Source organism: Suricata suricatta, chromosome 5, assembly GCF_006229205.1.
Source record: "Suricata suricatta isolate VVHF042 chromosome 5, meerkat_22Aug2017_6uvM2_HiC, whole genome shotgun sequence".
Classification (NCBI taxonomy): domain Eukaryota; kingdom Metazoa; phylum Chordata; class Mammalia; order Carnivora; family Herpestidae; genus Suricata; species Suricata suricatta.
The window spans coordinates 39637267-39656748 of NC_043704.1; the positions used below are offsets into that span (position 1 = coordinate 39637267).

At 38.5% G+C, this 19482-nt stretch overlaps 1 protein-coding gene and 1 long non-coding RNA gene across 5 annotated transcripts in view; one reads left to right on the plus strand and one right to left on the minus strand.

Annotated features, from left to right (window-relative positions):
- Positions 1-19482, minus strand: part of VGLL3 (vestigial like family member 3) — a 47029-nt gene that overhangs the window by 22786 nt on the left and 4761 nt on the right. The window contains exons 2-3 of one of the 2 annotated variants that reach the window (XM_029939151.1): positions 10059-10176; positions 523-1047 (exon numbers count right to left, since the gene is read on the minus strand). In XM_029939151.1, coding sequence (XP_029795011.1) covers positions 523-1047; positions 10059-10176 — 643 coding nt within the window. Of the gene's footprint in view, positions 1-522; positions 1048-10058; positions 10345-19482 lie in introns of both variants that reach the window. The other variant, XM_029939150.1, reaches the window with a different exon arrangement.
- Positions 689-3541, plus strand: LOC115291631. Of its 3 annotated transcripts, none has more exons than XR_003908597.1 (4): positions 689-823; positions 1163-1179; positions 1257-1359; positions 2778-3541. It is a non-coding gene; the product is annotated as an uncharacterized LOC115291631 (long non-coding RNA). The 3 variants fall into 3 exon arrangements; XR_003908599.1 differs by having other exon boundaries at positions 1322-1359; XR_003908598.1 differs by lacking the exon at positions 1257-1359.

Below are 19482 nucleotides of genomic sequence, written 5' to 3' on the forward strand. Positions count from 1 at the left end.
GGGGGAGGGGGAGGAAGATAAGGGAAATCCATTCCTTTAAAATAAGTTCCCTCTTTTCAAAAGACCATGATTATATTCCATGGGTTGTATTCCAGAAAGCAGTTTGTTTTACAAATCATAAGACCTGACAAAAAGGACAGAAGGAAAAGTTAACAAAGCACACTTTCTGAATTCTACTAGGCATTCCACACAGTACGGAGCACAGAGATATAAGGATTTAAAGAATGTGGTCACTTCTTTGTAAACATAAGGTACAAGAGATTCCAGTTCAGAGAAACAGATCACTAGTTTAAGAAATGGGAGAAAGTTCTGAGACCTCTCTCAGGCCTGTCATACCTGTTCCTGCAGGAGAGGAGAGATTATTGCCAAGTAGTTAGCTCCTTAAACACACTGGCAAAACTCAGTGTTACATAGGAGAGAAAAATATTGCAAAGTATTTTAAAAAACATCCTCCATACTTTTATGCTTTTCCCCCTTGCTTTCCCTTCTATTTTAAAGAAAGGAGGAAATCCTCCAGCTCACCTGTTTCAAACCCCACACTTGGCACTAAGTCCACGGTTCCATGAAAGGCTCCGGCCCACGCTGAGGTAGCAGTGGTGACTGTAGTCGGATCTGTCTTTGTGATGTCACACTGGGGAGCAGGAATCCTGGCCGTGCGCACTGACGGCATCAGCAGGGGCCCATAGGAGGGATCCAGGGCAGAGCCAGCAGAAGGGTGGTGGTGGTGGTGATGGTGGCGGTGGTGCATGTGGGCATGGGGGTGGTGCCGCATGTACACGTCATGCATGTGGCTGTAGGATGGGCTCACCTGAGATGCCAAAGGGTAATGCCAGGACTCGGATGCGGGCGGGGGAGGGGCTGGGCCAGTCTGATGCAGGCCGTGTCCTGGCCAGGGGCTGGGGTCGGCTGCGGTAAAGGTGCCAGGGGGTGCAGTGACCTGGAAGTCAGGATGAACACCCCCCAAGCAGGGTGCAGGTGGGGGCTGGTAAGAGCTCGTCCAAAAGGAAGTCGGGAAACTATTCCGCTGGCTTGCGAGAGCTGAGCTGTCTGAGAAGACAGAAAAATTATTTACATAAGATTCAGTTCGAGGATAGACTTGCCTCTACTTGTCCAATATTTTACAAGCAGGCTAATTAGTATGCACTCTTTTCTCCCCACACAGAGGTAAGCTGATACCAGGTAAGCCTCTGAGCTCCCACACCAAGTCAATGCGCACAGTTCCAGTGGACAAGTGCCCACACCCCTTGTTTGCTTAGCTTATGCAGTCACGGCCTATGCTGAGGTTTGACAGCATGAGACTGAAAAGCTTCATTTCCTCCAGGGCACCTTGCTGCCACCAGGTCTGAGCCCAGGTCACAGGTACATGTATCACAGGTAAAGAAAGTTTATGCCATAGATGTGATTCAGGAGGTTGTAAATGATGATGTTTACCACACTTCTTATAAATGCAAGTATGATTCTCATTTGAACTGAACATTTTAATGCTGAAAATAATACATAGAAGATCACAATTATGCTCACCAACACTCATTTTCTTTCAAGATAACAGTTGCTAATATTTAATGACAGTGACCAAATGCCCAACCCTAGTCCAGGGGCTTTTCATGGATGATCTTATTGGAGCCTCACTCCAATCCTATGAGGTCGTTATTGTTATTGTCCCGATTTTAGAGATATGGAAATTGAGGCAGGGAAGAAGCCCAAGACTTCACAGCTAGCAAGCAGGAGATTGGGCTTTGAAGACAGGTAGCCTGCCCCAGTGGCTGGTACTCTTCATAACTGTGCCACAAGAGGGCATGATTGCAACCATAACATGAGCATCTAGAACCTGGTCATCATTGTGTGAAAATCATGAGTACAGGAGATTCAAGGGGGGATAACAGATTTGAGGAAGGGTTTGGGGGGAGGGAAAATATTTTTTAAAATAGCACTTAGAGATAAATAATGAGGAAAAACCCTCCCCAACTGTTGCCTTCAGTTAAATGTCTCCACTCAATTATTCTAATTTATAGATGACCTACTATTACAAAACATAGGGAAGTCAGGGATGACCAAAGAGATATCACTCTTCATAACCGTCTAGCAGGGGACACATAAATAAATTAACACGTGCAATGTGACCTGGTAGGGACTCTCATAAGGGAAGGCACAGAGAGAGGGCACAGACGCAGCCTAAGAAAAGATCAGTTGGAAAGGTGGGGAGGGCTGGCTGTGTGAAGAGGAAGAGAAGAGTGGTTTAGGCAAACACACACACACACACACACACAAGTAGCATATGAGGAAAGAATTCTGTGGGTAGAAGGTGGCAAAAAAATTAGACTAAAAAGTCAGACTGAATCCAAGAAAGACCCAGATGGGTATGGCTTTGTGAGCCAAGTAGTGAAAGTGGATGCTGTCCTGAGAAGGTGCCAGTGGGCTTTGGAGGGTTTTACTCTAGGGAATGATACCATCAGATCTGTGACTGGAAAGATCCATCCCTCCATTACTGTCCACTACTGTGCGGTGTAAAAGAGCAAGCACCAGACTCAGAGTCTAGAGAGCTCAGCCAGAGAGCGAGCACCTAGCAATCACCTTATCTGATTTTATGACCTCACAGGGATCTGCTGATCTCTCTGTGGCTCGGTTTCTTCCATATGAGGTATTTGAATGAAAATTACAAATACCTTCTGGCTCTATACTTCTATAATTCTGTGAAGTGGCCGAAGATGTCCATCTATAGATGAAGATAAGTTTACCCAGCACATGAGTCATGCATGTGTAATACTGTTTTCCTACAGGGCTCTACACTAAAGCACCTACCTAGATCTTTTCATTAAAAGAAGAATATCCTAAGAAGTACTCTAAAACAAAAGTGTTCACAAGTCTGACATATCCATGTTCTCACTTCATAAATGTCCAGGACATCGTTTTCTTACCTCAGAGGAAAGCTCATGTAACTTGAACCAACCACAGTATATGTAAGTTGGCTAACATAATAATCAGGATATCAACATGCTGTTCAAATGTTTCCTTTCTCTAACTCCCCAAAGGACTGTGCCCCTAGACTGCAAACTTCAGTTTTCTCCCCTCAGCCCTACAGCAGCGCTACCATCATTCACCCTGTCGGTTCATGGACAGACAGCTCTTTGTCGTCTCACATTCAAGTCTGTGCCCACAGAATCTCCAGGGATCTCAAAACCCTTGGGGAAATAAAACAAACAATCATACTCTCCTAACGGAAGAGGATGGAAGCACACATTGTTCTTCGAGTCTTCAAACAGTGCAGGCAAACTTCTAATTGAATGGCTCTGTTTTGCCACGATCACATCTATCAGAAAACAGCACTTACAGTCAAACTTCCTGGCATCGGGGCAAATATGTTTTATTTCAGAACTGTCTTCCTTTGACATATGAAGAGTGGGTGCTAATGACCAACAAAGAAAGTTGTGTAAGCTGTGAGAAAAATTCAATTTGCCTTAAATGATGGCCATTTGTAGAATATTCTGTCAACACCCACAGTGCTAGCTGTCAATATTTAAAATTAAAACCCACTCAAAAAGTTTATAGAGCCTCCTTATATTATACAGCACAGCTTTGCCACCTCAGGGTGGCACTTTTCTGCACTTTGCCGTCGCAGACTCCATCTTTGGTACCAAACCCTTCATTCTGCTCATAACTTTTATCTCCTGGTGGGGCCACAAATCCATTATGAAAACTGTGAAAAACCAATCCAGAAGTGTGTGACAGAGATACGGAGTTTCCCTACTGAAAATACCCCATTAAAATGTCGAAACTGTCATTTCCCTGGATGCTTTGCTTATATACCCTTTCATTTATACATATTTGGACCCAATTTTATTTTATGGACGTTTAAGCATTTTGGATATGCAGGCACAAATGTGGATAATGAACAAATTCCTTACCCAAAATACTACCCTATTTATGAATCATTGTATTAAAATGAGTGAGCACACTATCAGTGAAAGTGGAAATCTATTTTTAAAAACATGCTCCAAATGTGCTGAACAAAGCTTTAAATACCTCAGGGAAAAATAAAATTAGAAGCAACTTATTATTTTCCAGTCCTGTTATGTCTCCTGAGATTAATATAAAGTTTGCAGAGATCTATGAAGCCTTTTTTCAAAGGTAAAATGTTGCATTTTACAAGTAAATGAAACAATATTGAAGAGAAAATATGTCTATGGAGAAGTCTACACTTCAAAACCACTATTGGTATCTTGTTAAAAAATAATCTTAATACAAAGAAACAGATGATACACTTTGTTTCATGCATGGGAATCAATGTGCTTATTTCATATGTATGTAAATTTTTTCATTACATGACTCTTTGCCTATGAGTACTTAATCATAGGCACATTTGTTTGATGAAAAAGTATATGAAAAACTTGTGCACAAACTATTCCCATGCCATATAACTTTTCAGGTTAGTAGAGGCAATTCACTACTGTCAGATGTTAACACTCTGGTGACCTTGGGCTTGATGGTATTGAATATTTGGATGATGTTAACACTGACATTCTGGCACATACAAAAAATCTGAATACACTTTGATTCAATTTGCATTAGGAATTTTAAAATATTATACACACACACAAATACACACATTTTATTTCTAAATGATAAAAATGACAAAATTGATATGCCAGTATACCCCACCAAAGGCATACCCAGTAATCTCACTGTGTGAATTTTACAGAAATATAGCTTAAAGACAAGAAGCGTTAACAGGGAACATCAAGTTGTTTCTTCCAGTTTCCTAACAGCCAGGATATCTTTTGTATTAACTCTAAATATTTCTGAAAAAAAAAATCTAAGGGCAAACAACTTAACCCAAAAAAAATTCAACATTCAATTTCAAATTTTAACATTTTGCTACTTAATTTTGACAAATAAAAACTATATTAAAAGGAAAATGGGATAATAAAATGTTGTAAAGCCTCTATCTTAAGTCATCTTAAAAATCTCCAGAAAACACATTCTTAGAATAGTGATTCAAAACATCAACGTTAAAAGATAACATTTACCTTTTTATTAACTTCAGTGAAAAAAAAAATGCAACTCAATTCTTAACCCAAAGGGTTCCTGCTGTAATTTAATTCCCATCCTTTTATTCTGCTTCCCATGAAAACGAAGTGTTGGGTCAGAGGTAAAGGCTATGGTTTCCAATGTTTCCTGTCACTCAGGAATTAGGCATTACCATAAGGTCCAAAGATTGTCTTCTAGCTACTCCGTTCTAGAGTTGTTCAGAATGGGTATTGTAACTACAATGAGAGTTTCAAGGAGGCAGGATGAAGTCAGACCACACTTTCCTTCCAACTGTTTGTCCTAAACTTGCCATCAGCCATAACCTCCAGTACCTTCTGGAGGTGGAGTCCAGCTAGTCCTACCCAGTCTCACCCAGCTTAAGAGACCCACCCCCTTTCCCTTCTCCTCTTTTGTTAATTTAGGTAAGTGTTCATTTTGAGAGATCTTTCCTAGGAGAATGAATTGCTCTAAGCAGACACTATGTAAATCAATTAGCAATAAAGATTTGCTTTGCAACAACAAGAACAACAAAATATCAAGTTCTCACTATTCAGCATGTTTTTTAAGTTGATATATTTTGCTAAGCTTCAATTACTACTCGGCTTTCCTACACACACACACACACACACACACACACACACACTTTCTGTAATAACACTTGGCATTGAGGCAAATGCATAGACATATTTGAAGCCAATGTTTCTATTTAGTTGGAGATAAGAGGACCATTAGATTCATTAGGTTTTCTCAACTGAGAAGCCCTACTGAATCCCAGTAAGAATGTACACTGGGATAAGAAGTAATTGATGTGATGTGTCAAGAGAGTACAAATATTTCCTATCAATTGTTTGTCTAAAAACTGGAAAACACCTAAAGAGGATCTCACTGACTCCACCAAGACACACACGCAAAGTATGACCATTATTCCATTATTAGCTGACACTCTATCCTTGTCCAAAGATTTACTGTGGAAATATATTCTGCAACCAAACATAACTCAGTTGTAAATTCCTTTGTAGCACTATACCACTTGTGTAGCACTGTAAAAACTTCATGCCATAAATTAGACCCTTTAATTTAATACAGCTGGCTAGCAGCTCCCGCATAAAGTATCAGTGCCATGGCCATCAACACTGTCAATAGTGCTGAGTAGCTACTTTGTCCAAGATAGTGTGTTTTTGCCAGAAATTCAAACAATGTTTCTGGGTAAAAAAACCAAGGTTGGTTTTTTATATGACAAATGAGTGGACACTTACTTAAAGAAGAGAGAAAAGACATCATCCTTTAGCACCTTGCATAAAGCCATGTGCCACAAATCATTCATGTGCATTATCAAAGAATCCTTACAATAACCCGAGGAAATGTATATCAATAAAAGCATATTATAATTTAAGTTGAGCTCATAACAATTTTAAGTAATTAATCCAAGATCATGTTGCCATCAGACATTGTAAGGCCTGCATTGGAAACCCAAAACAGTAAGAATCCAATGACTGCATTATCCAAACCTGTGTTACTTTGGCAATTAACACAAAATTACCAGTAACTCTTTTCACTGACCATGGGAATCTCAATTTATTATACCTCTCTTAAAGATATTATTTTCTAAATCTTTAGTTATATTTTTGTGGATCTCCTTTAAATCACATGCAAGTTATGTACATTTATTAAAAATTGACTCAAATAGAAACAACTATGGAAATGTGCTATCACAAATGGAAAGTAAAAAGTATACTTGAAATCACAGAACTTTACAGAGACAAGATTTTAACAATCATTTCATTCAGTCCCCTTATTTTATTCATGAGGAAATTATAACCAAGGATTTCTTAATGCTAATCAATTCTACATTGACAACTTTTTATTATTTTCTAATCTGGGATAAATGGTATGAACTTGATTCATCTATGCCAGTCATAATCATTCAATTCATATTTATTCTTGATTTTCCATATAGAAATGCATTACCTTGAGGGGAAATGAGGTGAGAAAACTCGATACGATATATGTAGTCTCAGTGGGAGAGGAAGAAGTTGGAAATTGAAGTGTCTGCTGCCCTTGCCTACATTACTCTGACCCACTAAGCTGACAGACAAAGCCCTACAAATTCTAGTCTCTATCACTCTGCTGCTCATTCCACTCATGGCTGCGTAAGAACAGGAGTCTGAACCAAACAGACGCCATGACAGGCTTTAAGTTTCCCCTCTAAGCTAGAAGGCCTAGTCAGTCTCTCTGGAACCCTTAGGCGGTTATCCATTCCCCGGGGCAAAAGAGACCACTTTGCGGTATCCAGTCAGGAAAGCCCAGCTACCTCTCCCCACCTTCCTAAGGGTGAGGCCTGCAGATGGGAACTTTAGATAGGACCCTGTGACCTAGTGTTAAAGTTAACCCGATAGTCACCGAACAAGACCCTGAACTCGCTCTGTAATTGGTTAATTTCAAAGGTACTCTAAATGTTGTAATTGGGTCCCGCCAAAAGTAACGAACACCCTGGACAATGTGTATGGTTAGAGCTGCTGCCAATGCTGTTACCCGATAATGATCGGATGTCACAATCTCCTGTAACTCCCCCTTCCCAAACCCCATAAAATCCCTACTCAGCCCTTGTTCGGGGCTCTCAGCACGGATCCACTGTGTTGGTGAAGGCTGTGAGACCGAACTTAGGCCCAGCGAGCCTAAATCGTAATAATAAATGCCCTTTGCTTTTACATGCGTGCCTCGGTCTCCCTGGCGGTTTCTGGTTTGGGGTGATATTGAAATCTTAGGCATTACAGCTGCACTACTGCTTCTCATGGGACACTCTAAGCTCAGTCTTTCCTCAGGGCCTTTGTACTGGCTATACACGCTGTCTCAAATAACTTCCCTCTGGATAGTCATATGATGAAGAACACCTTGTTTCCTTCAGGTCTGTACTCACATGTGACAGCGTCAGAGAGAGCATCTATTCTCATATCACCCTAAGTAAACCCACACGTAGCATTTCATTATATACTTAGTACCTTTCTCTTCCACTAAAAAGCTCCATGAGTACAGAGGTTTAGGCTCTCCTGTACACTGATATAGAGCATAGTAGGACCTTTAACATTTGCTGTGTGTGTCAAGGAACGAAACAGGAGGCAGGTTTGAAAACGGAATGCAAAATAATATGAAGAAAACTGTAATAATAGTTGCTGAAACATTATCATTCCCGCTCCTTTCTATATAGAAATTTGACATCAGTTCCAAGATTTCTATTCAGTCACACAGATAATGGGGAAAACACTGAATTATAGTTTTTGCATATATACACCACTTCACTTAAAACTATCCTGGTTAGAATATTTAGTGTAGATAATCACTCACATCTAACTATAATTTGGGGATCCTGTTTCTATATTCCAGATTAAATGATTACTAGGCTGTGAATACCACTCTGCTTAAAAAGAAGGAAAAACAGGCATTGTATTTAATACTCTCCAATGACATATTATCCTGACAAGATTTATTACTGACATACAGACTATGTATTAAAGCCAGCCAATTTACTGAAGTTTTCCTGTTTTTACCTTCCACATATATTAAAAATATTTACTGCATGCTACCAGAGAATATTTGTTGATTCCACAAACATCTTAGGCCTCCAAGAAGGAGTAAATTCTCAGTTTTGTGGGAAATCCATAACATTTACTAATCAAATAAAGCAATTATGCTTCCCAAATCCTTTCTATCAAGGCCTCCATTACTTTAAGGTGCATTCCACCTTCCTCTCTGCAGTCACTACCGTATTAGCGTTGTTCCCATGTATGAAGCAGAAGGAAGGAGGAAGGGAGGAAGGCAAGCGGCAGGTAAGTCAGGCCCGGCAATTTCATCCGGCCACGACCTCCCCTGCAGTGGATCGGAACAGGTCCTCTGGTGCTGAGAGGGAATGACATGCGGCACCTCTTCCTTGGCCTCTTCCACAGGTGGCCAGCCTTTCCTCACCACAGGATCATTGGGGCACTTGCTAAGATTCCCAGACCTTCCTCTGGAGACTCTGATTTAATAGGTCTGAGTTAGGGGCCTGCAATCTGTTTTTAACAGCACTGGATTAAGGGTTTTCAAACATGAGCCTGTGTCAGAATCACCCGAAGGGCTGCTTAAAACACAGTCTGTCCTACCCCTGAGTTTCCAGAGCTGTAGGTCTGGGGTGCAGCCCAAGAATCTGCATTTCTAACAAGCTCCCATGTGACGCTCATTCATGTTCCTGGTACAGGAAACCACACTTTGAGAATGATTTTCCTAGAAGCTTCTTATAACCATCTGAGTTCAAAAGAAACATCCACAACACATTTCTCTACAACTATCATTAAATGATGTGTTATCTTCCCCACACATCTAATTGGCCCAATTAGATGTCACCCAATGATCTTCTGTGAGCCAGTAATCAGATTCAAACACACCTCTGTGACCTCTGTAGAGAAGGAAATAGAGAAGAAGATGCCCAATATTCTGATTTCCCTTTCCGAGGTAAAAACCACAGTCTACCCCGTGTAGACACAGGCAACAATGTCTGGGCTGTAAACTGAAAGAGTTCATAGCCCAACAAAGCAGGACAGAGAAAACTAGCACGAGAACACGGAAGGCTTTCAAAGTTTGTACTCCTGGGTCAGACTCAGATTTCTGCTATGTCACCACGTAGCACCTAGTGGAATGAATAAGAGCTAATTTTTAAAAGCTGCTCCAGGCACGCCTATTATTTAGAGATCCAAATTGGGCCATTGGGGCTTAAGGAATGGTGCTTCACAGCTCAGTCCTGCCATTATAAACTCAGGCCGGTTGCATCACTACTTTCCATGAGGAATTTAAGGGGTGTGACTGCACCCTTTCCGACCCTGCATTCCACATGTGACAAAACTGATCCAGCTGTTTGTCTGAAAGAAATTCCTTGCTGTCCTTAAAAATTAAAACACAAGTGGATATCCGTCCTCCAGGGGCAAGTCTCCAGCTGGAGCCTGGTACAGGCAGTTGGGAAACAGAGACAGTGCCCTGGAGAGCATCTGCTTTTGAATTCTTACCTCGCCATAGGGGGGTTAGCCCCATCTTGCTTTTTGAAATGGCAGATTCTGGATGGAGGGTGCTGGCTTGGCCCAAAGCTCTTGAGAAGTGTTCATCCACTACTGACCCAATGTCTCCCTGGAAATAAGTGAAAAGGACACAGCGAGAGTTAAGGTACTCCATCTCGGCAGGCTGGTCTTTCTCCTCCTCCTCCTCCTCCTCCTCCTCATCCTCCTCCTCCTCTTGTTTGCTGGGAAGGGTGACTTCCAGAGAGTCCTGCATCTTGCTGTATACCGCTAACTTCTTCTGGGATGGAATAAACAAAACACGGTATCAAAGACAGTTTGTAGAAAAGCATTCACTACTTAACTTTTCACTTTAAAAAATCTAAATATTAACATATGTTTGCAAACTGATTCTCCTTCGTCTGCTTTATTCCATTCTCCCCCTCCCCACACCAGTCTTCTCCATCCCATCCCACTACCATTAGATAGTACGTTTTCAGAGTGTCAAAGACAGGTTTGGTTTTGTTTCGTTGGCAATCTAAATATATCAAAAGAAGAATGACTTTTAAGAAGTGACAGATTCCTTCTGGTTTCTGACCCATGTTTTTATTTTAAAGTTTTAATGTACATGATAGTTTAGGGCAGAGAGGAATGAGGGATAAGAGGGATGCCTCGGGGGGAAGTGGGGAAGAAAAGAGCTTTCCACAACTGAAATTAACTAAAATAAAAACAGAGATGTAGCATCTTATAAAAGAATTTGGCAGATGTGCCGAACTCATTTCTCAAAAATCAAGCTAAAATGACAAAATAAGTCTGTGTGAAGATCCATTTTGCATGGAACATATTCTGCAAATGTCCACTTGCCATCATTATCATGGAGGGAAAAAAGATAATATTATGGCTTGCTGAAAATAATACAAGAGACTACTAATGGCTGGGGTGACTTCCAAATACAAACGAGAAATTTTTGATTATTTTAAAATATTTTTAAAATGTATAATCATAGCTATAATAATAGTTAATACATATTATGCCAGGCACTCTTATAAAACTTTGAATTTATTACATCCCTTAAGTTTTATAATTGTATAGCATGGTTATTACAACTATCCATATTTTAAAGACGAAGAAACAAAGGCACAGAGAAGTGAAGGAACTTGCTCAAAGTCACAGAGCATGAGAATGGTAGAGCCTGAATGCATAATAAAAACATGCAGGTGTATTTATGCGTGCTGGAGAAAGGCAGGGAGGGGTATTTGGTGTCGGGGGGAAAATCACCAATATGATACGTTATTGTTTTCTGATTAGTAAGTTTTGTATTTCTTACTCCTGCTTTTCAAAACTTCCAAATGTTTTTCATTGAGCACATATTATTTTTATAAGCAGAAACTTCATTTTGAATTATACATAAGAAAATACTGCTACAGATTATACAATGTATTATCCTAATCATTTGTATACCTGTAAAACCTGATTCTTTCTTATACCATTTTTATTTCAGAAAAAAAGGTATGCTGGAAAATAAATGTGAGTAAAAAAAATTCTAGAATACTCAACACATAGTTTTGTAAATGTTATCAAAACACATAGCCCAGACTCATGTTTCTAATGTAACTATTAGCTTCAAAAATCTATACCCCCAATTATAAATGCATCGTTCAATAAATTGAACACTTTCCCCTAGCAATGAATATGCTGTGCTTGTGTGAAGTGGGCTCTGAAATGTTCAGGCATACTATGAGCTGTTGGTTATTATTTAGGACCTTTTATTTATAAATATATGTATTAGTTTTTATTTAAAATCTGTGTCAATATGGGTATTGCTGGTTGATGAATAAATAATTCATTCCTGTGAGTGAATATGCCTTGCTGATGAATAGGCAATTGTAATGATTGTGTGGTGATATTTCTTCCAATCTGTTTTGCACAGGTTTGAACATGTTTATCTTTAACTTCAATTGTAAAAACACCACAGCAACAAAGATTATGTATAAAATAAGGGAATTGGACTAAATGACCTCAAAAGTTACTACTGACCTTAAATATCATCATAAAAGGAACAAATATTACAACTTAGTAGTCGAATCACAATACTATTTCTCTGTGTGCATGTGTATTTATCTGAAGTGATACCACAAAAGCATACACACATGCTATCTGCTGAGTACTCCAGCATATTAAGAAGCACTGTTTTCATATAGGAAAGGAGTTAAAACTGATCTAGAGAGTGACTTCACTGTCCACTGGTGTTCATTACTAACTATGGAACTGCGTTTTTTTTTTCCTGTCCAGTTCAGCATCAGTGTGTGAACGTAAGATTTTGTATCTAATTGTTTCATTTGTTTAAATATATATTTATTCTTTAAGTGAAAGAGCCCTGGGCTGTGCTAATGATCCAAAGAAAGGCAGTGTTTTATTCTATCCCAATGAGTAAATATTCCTTACGGGAAATAAAATTAGAGTTTTATATATATGTAAAAGATTGTCAAGTGCAAAATCTGAGAGAAAGATAGCATATTATTATGACCAATAACAGCAATAACAAAATGTCTTAATTTATTAATTGATGGCAATGGAATTTAATCTATAGATCTTCAGTTTATTTAAGACTATCAAATTTTCTAAATGCTACATAATTTCATGTTATTCTCTTTTGACCAAATGTTGGATGGTTATATACAAGTAAATTAATTTGAAATTTACATATAAAAATTTAATATGAAATGGGGAAAAAGTGAACAAAATCTGCCATTGAATCAAAATACCTTTCATTAGCCTATTTTCTAAAAACCATTCTACTGTTTACGGATGTATTCATTCCCAATACCATTAATATCTCATATATATGCAATATATGTCTATATTTACACATGTGCATTTGCATAAATACATACTAATATGTTATTCCTCTTGATACGCAAACACGTGTGATTTTATAAAAAATATGTAGAGACTCTATTTTAATAATTTTTGGAATGAATTTAAAATATACTCTATGTTTTTCTCTCCCAGCTCTTTGAGACAGTAATATTCACTTAACATGTCTATTAAGTAAATAAATTTGTTTGGAGACTATAAAATAAAATAAAATGGAAAGGGAGCCTATGATACACCTCCCAATAGGCAGGACATAAAGCATATCTATTATTCTCGATTTGCGGATAAAGTTGAGTAAATTTTCAAAACTATAGTGAACCAACTTAAATATTTACATATACCTCTCTCTCTCTCTCTCTCTCTCTCTCTCTCTCTCTCTCTCTCTCTCAGCTTCACCATCAATACTACCAGTTAAAGTAAGAATTCTAAAGTATCCAAATATCCTGAAAAGTTTCCTAAAAGGTTAACACTGAATTTGCATACTTTTTAAATTGTTATTGAGGAATGGTATAAACAGAAAAGGCTACATGTCAGAAACGTATAGTTCTTGACCTTCATAAACCGAGTGCACCAATGAAACTAACAACAGATCAAGGACTAGAACATCATCAGGACCCAGAAGGCACCTCCTTCAAGCCACTACCTCTTCAACAGCAACCACTATCCAGACTTCTATCAGTGTAGATTAGCCATGACTGTCTTTTGTACTTTATATAAAAGGAATCACACAGCACATACTCTTTTGTGTCTGGCTTCCTTCACCCCACATCATGTTCATGAGATTTATGTATATTGTTGGATGTAGTTTTAGACATTCAGTCCTAACAGATAGGGCTGATTTTAACCAATTTACACATCAAATGCCAGTGGGAGTTCCTGTTGTTCATATCCCTGTCAACACTTGGTATTGTGTATCTATTTTTTTCAGTTTTGCTCTCCTGGTAGATATCCCAATTTTCTTAAACTTTTCTTTTCATTGAAGGTGAAATTTTCATAAAGTTAACCTTTAAATTCTTTTTAATGTTTATTTATTTTTGAGAGACAGAGATGGAGCATGAGTGGGGGAGGGGCAGAGAGAGAGAGAGAGAGAGAGAGAGAGAGAGAGAGAGAGAGAGAGAGAGAGAATCTGAAGCTCTGAGCTATCAGCACAGAGCCCCATGCAGGGCTCAGACTCATAAACTGTGGGATCATGACCTGAGCTGAAGTCAGAAGCTTAACTGACTGAGCCACCCAGGTGCCCCTAAAATTAACCTCTTAAAAGTGAATGATTCTAGGGCATTGAGAATTTTGCACAGTCACCATCTCTACCTAGTCCAAAACATTTGGTCACCCCAAAAGGAAATGCTATCCTATTAAGTATTAACTCTCTATTCTCTGCCTCCTCTCCATCAGTCCATGATAGCCACCAAAGTGCATTCAGTCTCTATGCGTTTATCTATTCTAGATATTTCATATATATGAAATCATTCACATGTGACTTTTTTGCTTCTAGCTTTTTTCTCTTAGCATAATGTTTTCAAGGTTCATTCACATTGTACCAGTACCTCATTCTTTTATAGCTGAATATTTCATTATATGTATATACCACAATCTGTTTATCCTTTTACCCACGGATGGACATTTGAGTCATATCCACCTTCTGGCTATTGCAGACGGTGCTGTTATGAATCTGTGTATACAGGTATTTGGTTGCATTCCTCTTTTCAGTTCTTTTAGATCGGTGTATGTAACAGCTGGGTCATATGATAACATGATGCTTAACTCATTAGGGAACTGCCAGACTGTTTCCACAGCAGCTGACCCATTTTAGATTCCCACCAGCAGTGACTACGGGTCCAGTTTGTCTACATCTTTGGCAGAAAATTAACACTTGTTATTTTCCGGATTTTTAAAAGAATTATTATTACAGCTATAGCCATCCTAGTGGGTATGAAATGGTACCTTACTGTGGTTTTGATTTACATTTCCCTAATGACTAATGATGTTGAGCAATTTGCATACATTTAAAAAAGATGAAGTGTGAGCACAAAGAAAATAGGAACAGAATTTAAACAGCAATTGATTCATATGCTGACAATCACACCATCTTAATATTCTTCTCCATAGACTCTTAAGCCTTAGCTACTTTCTGGTATCTGTGCTTTGGTGATTGTAAATCAATTCTTTGCCTATATTGAACTAAGTAAATTATTCATGTACACTTTTGCCATATTCTGTATTCACTTGATTACTCATTGGAATGAAACTTGCCTAGTGTTACACTCTTTCTTGAGAATACTATATAACATTCAAAATGTTAAGAATAAATCTCAAATCATCAGAACTAGATTTCCTGAACCGAGGTCAAAAGGCAACCTAGTTCCCATTTTTCTCAAAATGCACAATCACTTCCTAAAAATATTCAAATCTCAGAACCGGTCAAGCTTTTCTTATGAGACCGAAGAATTGTTAACGAAAACAAAGACGTCACCAAAAGGGACTTCAACACCTACAAGTTGGTTTATTTAGAGCACATTAACTAGCTCATCTCCATTTCAGAATAACGCCGAATTTCCCCCAGGCGAAATGACCCTCAGGGGAGGTGAAACAATGGCCAAGTGAACAGCCACAAAGTGAAAACTAACTCACAAAAGAGGTTAAAGCAACTGTATGAAGGATTAGGCCCAGTCAGAGCAAACCATGCCGGACCACCTCGCAGCCGGCCAGGAGGCGCAGCAGAACAAACTCGCACAGGAATGTGCGGGGAAAGGATTTGTCTGACAAGAAAGACTTCCATGTCAGGAGCCAAATACCACTAACTCCCCAAGGCTTAAGCTTACAAAATGCCAAATGATTACTGTGCATATGTGGAAACTTCTTTTCCTAAAAAAACAAAAGTATTTTAATGAATCATTGGATATTTGGAGACAGCTTTTACTTTTTTTTGTTCTTTTTTTTCCTTTTTCTTTTCTTTTTTCATTTTCTACTGGCCCTCTTCTCTAAATGCAATGCTTCTTTTATGTTCAAAAACAAGGTTTGAGCCTATAAGAAAGGGACACTAGCCTGGAGTAAATGTTTCAAAATGTCTGAAAGTCTCAAAGGGTAAAGTGCCATAAAAGCAGCTAATTGCTCCTTGATCATATTTTTCTGAATTAACTTGGTGACAGACTTTTAAAAATATCTCAGAGAGACTTGAAATTTTGGTCCTTGGTTTATTTGGAAAAGGAGGCGGAATCAGGTCAAGGGAGTGTGGGTTAGGATAAAGAAGCTATGCCACGGACCTTTCACATATATTATTTCACGTACCTCTCTGAGTCACACACAAAATTTTGTCCAAATAATTATTCCCAATTTACATATGCAGAAATTGATTTGCTTGGCTAGGATCATCTAACTAGTAAATGGTAGAGACAGGATTAGAACCCATTTCTGTCTGACTACAAAGCATGTGTGCCAAGAACATGGACTGAAGGAAATGGGTCTCTATATACTTGTTTTAATTGAATAAATAAACAGAAGCCCCTAATCAGCAAGGCATCAAATGGCATCACATAACTAAGGAGAGTCAAAGTTACTCATAATATTTAAAAAAAATTTGAAATGTGGGAGCACCTAGGTGGCTCAGTCAGTTAGGCATCAGACTCTGGATTTCTGCTGAGGCCATGATCTCACAGTTTGTGAGTTCCAGCCCCATGCTGAGCTCTGCGCTGACAGTGCAGAACCTGCTTGGGATTCTCTCTCTCCCTCTCTCTCTCTCTCTCTGCCCTTCCCTCCCCCCCCCCACATAGATGCATTCTCTGCCCACCCCCTCTCAAAATAAATAAATAAACTTAAAAAAAAAGAAATGTAAACATATATCAGTTATGGTTACTAAATTATGCAGTGCTCTTCAAAATATATGTGCATTTAGATAAAACTAAATTCTATATCTAAAAATGTACTGTCCCCTTGGCAAATCAGATACATAATACCATTGCCTACCATTTTTCTAGAAATCTATTTTGAAAATGTGACCAGAGCCAATTTTGTGAGACATAGTCACAACTCAAGATTCTGTTTGTTTGGTTTTTATTTTTCTTAACAGTAGGGAGGAGCAAACCAAAAATAATTTAACTTGACTAACTATTTTTGAGCCTACTTGCCTCTCAATGATTCTGGTCATTATCAAAAATCAAAACCATCCCCTCCAAGGGTGAAAATTTTCCAGTTTTGAGGATTAAAAAAAAAATGTTCCACATGCTTAGAGAGAATTTCAAAATTTGCATTCCCAAAATACTTTAAGCAATGATCACATCATAGAGGTATGTGTTCTCTCTCAAACTGACTACTTAGAATTTCCAAAGTGTAAATTTCTGATATGTTTTTAGAACTGTTTTACTAGACATAGGGTATGACATCATTTTAAAAAATTGATCTGTTATTCATTGAATTGTCAATTAATTCCTGCTTTCAGTAATTGTGCAAAGACACGGAGCCACTAGGTGAAAGTCATAGCCTATCCCTAAACTCGTGCTGCGTATAGTTAGTTGGAAGAGCATTGGAAGGGCAATGGTAAATAAAGAGAACCTCACAGTTTATCCATAAGGCTAATTGTCTCATTTCTCCAAGGAGCTAATATTTAAAAATTTTTAAATAAGAAAAGTAAGAAGGTAACAGGCAAATTACTAAGTGTTTTCGTGTGCCAAAGAAATCAAGACGGGAAGAGCACATAATAGAAAGAGAATCAGAAGAGGAAGGAAGATTGGACCCAAATGAGCCCATGAGTCTAGGTAAGTTGCTGAGCCTTCTGGCCCTCAGCTTCCTCTTTGAAAATGAGGAATTTTGAGACTTGATTTTCTCAGAGGTCTCGTCCTACTCTATATCCTAATAAGCAAAGTGCTGGAGCTCTAGACAAATTCACACTTAATTTTGTTTCTTACATTGGCTGCCTCTTCTGATTTTGCAGGACACTAGCCAAAAAAAAACCCTACAGACCATTGAAGACTAGTTCATTTCTGGACACAGGTCATCTAGCCCAATTCCTAGGAATTAGTTTGGGTATCTCCTTTATCTAACTTCGTAGTAACAAGAATGGATGCATCCTTCCACATCCCCACACGCTCCCCAGCTCCCTTCTCCCTTCCCCTCCCCCCCATCTCCCAGGGACAGGTGTTTGGGCAAACCAAAACAATATAATTTTTAAGAGAAAAGAACACCTATTTACTTTAGGCCATTCTTCCTTTCTGTTCTTTCTTTTCCTTCCCCTCTACTAAAGCACGAGACAAGTGAAAAATAGTTCAGTTACCCCAGTTCAGGCCACACCTGTAAATTACTGGAACAAATCTGGTACCCAATGAAATATCTATAAATATGGCATATATGACTCATTTTTAGCAGCAGATGTTTGGATCTAATGGTTCAAGGCACTGTTGAGTCTTCCTAAATGAATAGTTAAAGCAGAAAATCAGTTGCTTAAAAAGGTGCTTTTTGAAAGATTCAGGGCAGTTTTACTCAAAATTATTTCATTCACTGTCTCTGCCAGAGTTTGAAATTCAAGTATTAGATTGCTTTTGTTTCTTGAATAAGTATATTTAACTGGAGATAATATCTGAAGTTATTATCTATTACTGGATGAATTAGTTTGGGATTTTTTTTTTAAAGCCAGCCAGAAACAGGGCCTCTGGGAATCAGATTCAAGTTCAGTGCCCAGGTTTTAGAATGACAGACAAAAAGTATGATGCACAAGTTTGCTTTCGGATCTGCCCTAAACATCCTGAACATAAAATTTACAGTCTCGTCGAACATTGTTTGTAAAGAAACATACAAGACAGAATTATATATACCACTCAAAGGGGTCAGCTCAGCATCTTTGCTGTAATAGCCCAAAGAGTCACGGTGAAGGACAGCAAGGTTTTACCCTGTGGACACCTTCATTTCCTTTGGCACATCTCACGTCCCCGCCATCCTCAGCTTTGTGAGATGGGAGACATTAAGTGTTAGGTCAAGTAGGACTTCTTTGCATCTATCCAAAATACCTTTCCTTTCCATAGAATGTCACCTTGCCCTGGCATTTGGCTTCCTGGTGAACATATCTTCACCATGCACAATTTTATGGATTCCAAGCCTTTCTTTACTAACCTTATTGTAATCTCTATTCTGGTTGACTGCCAGAGACAACAGTTTAGTTTTGTTATTTTACAGTTTAATTTTTTTTTTTTCTCTAGCTTTGGATTTTCTGCAGAAAGTTATTGGGAGCATAAAACCATGGGGCACTTTAAGCTTCTAAGTCTCTGCAGTCAAGTTAATTTGTGTAGTGTGGAATTATAGGGCTGTTCTTTCTCAAGTGAGTCCTGTATGAATTCTTATAAATCCACTTAAGTCTTTACTTACATTTGTAAGAAAATTGGATCCTGCACCTTAAACAAGTTGGTTGTGTATTGAAACTATTTAGGATATAATTGTATTCTTTCCTTTTAATGAATCTAAACTTATGTTGGAATAACAGTAATATATGAGGCACTTAAAGCTGACTGCTAATACCACTTCCTGAAGATTATTTTAAAATAAATAAACGTTCATTTGCTAAGTGGATATTCTGCCCCAT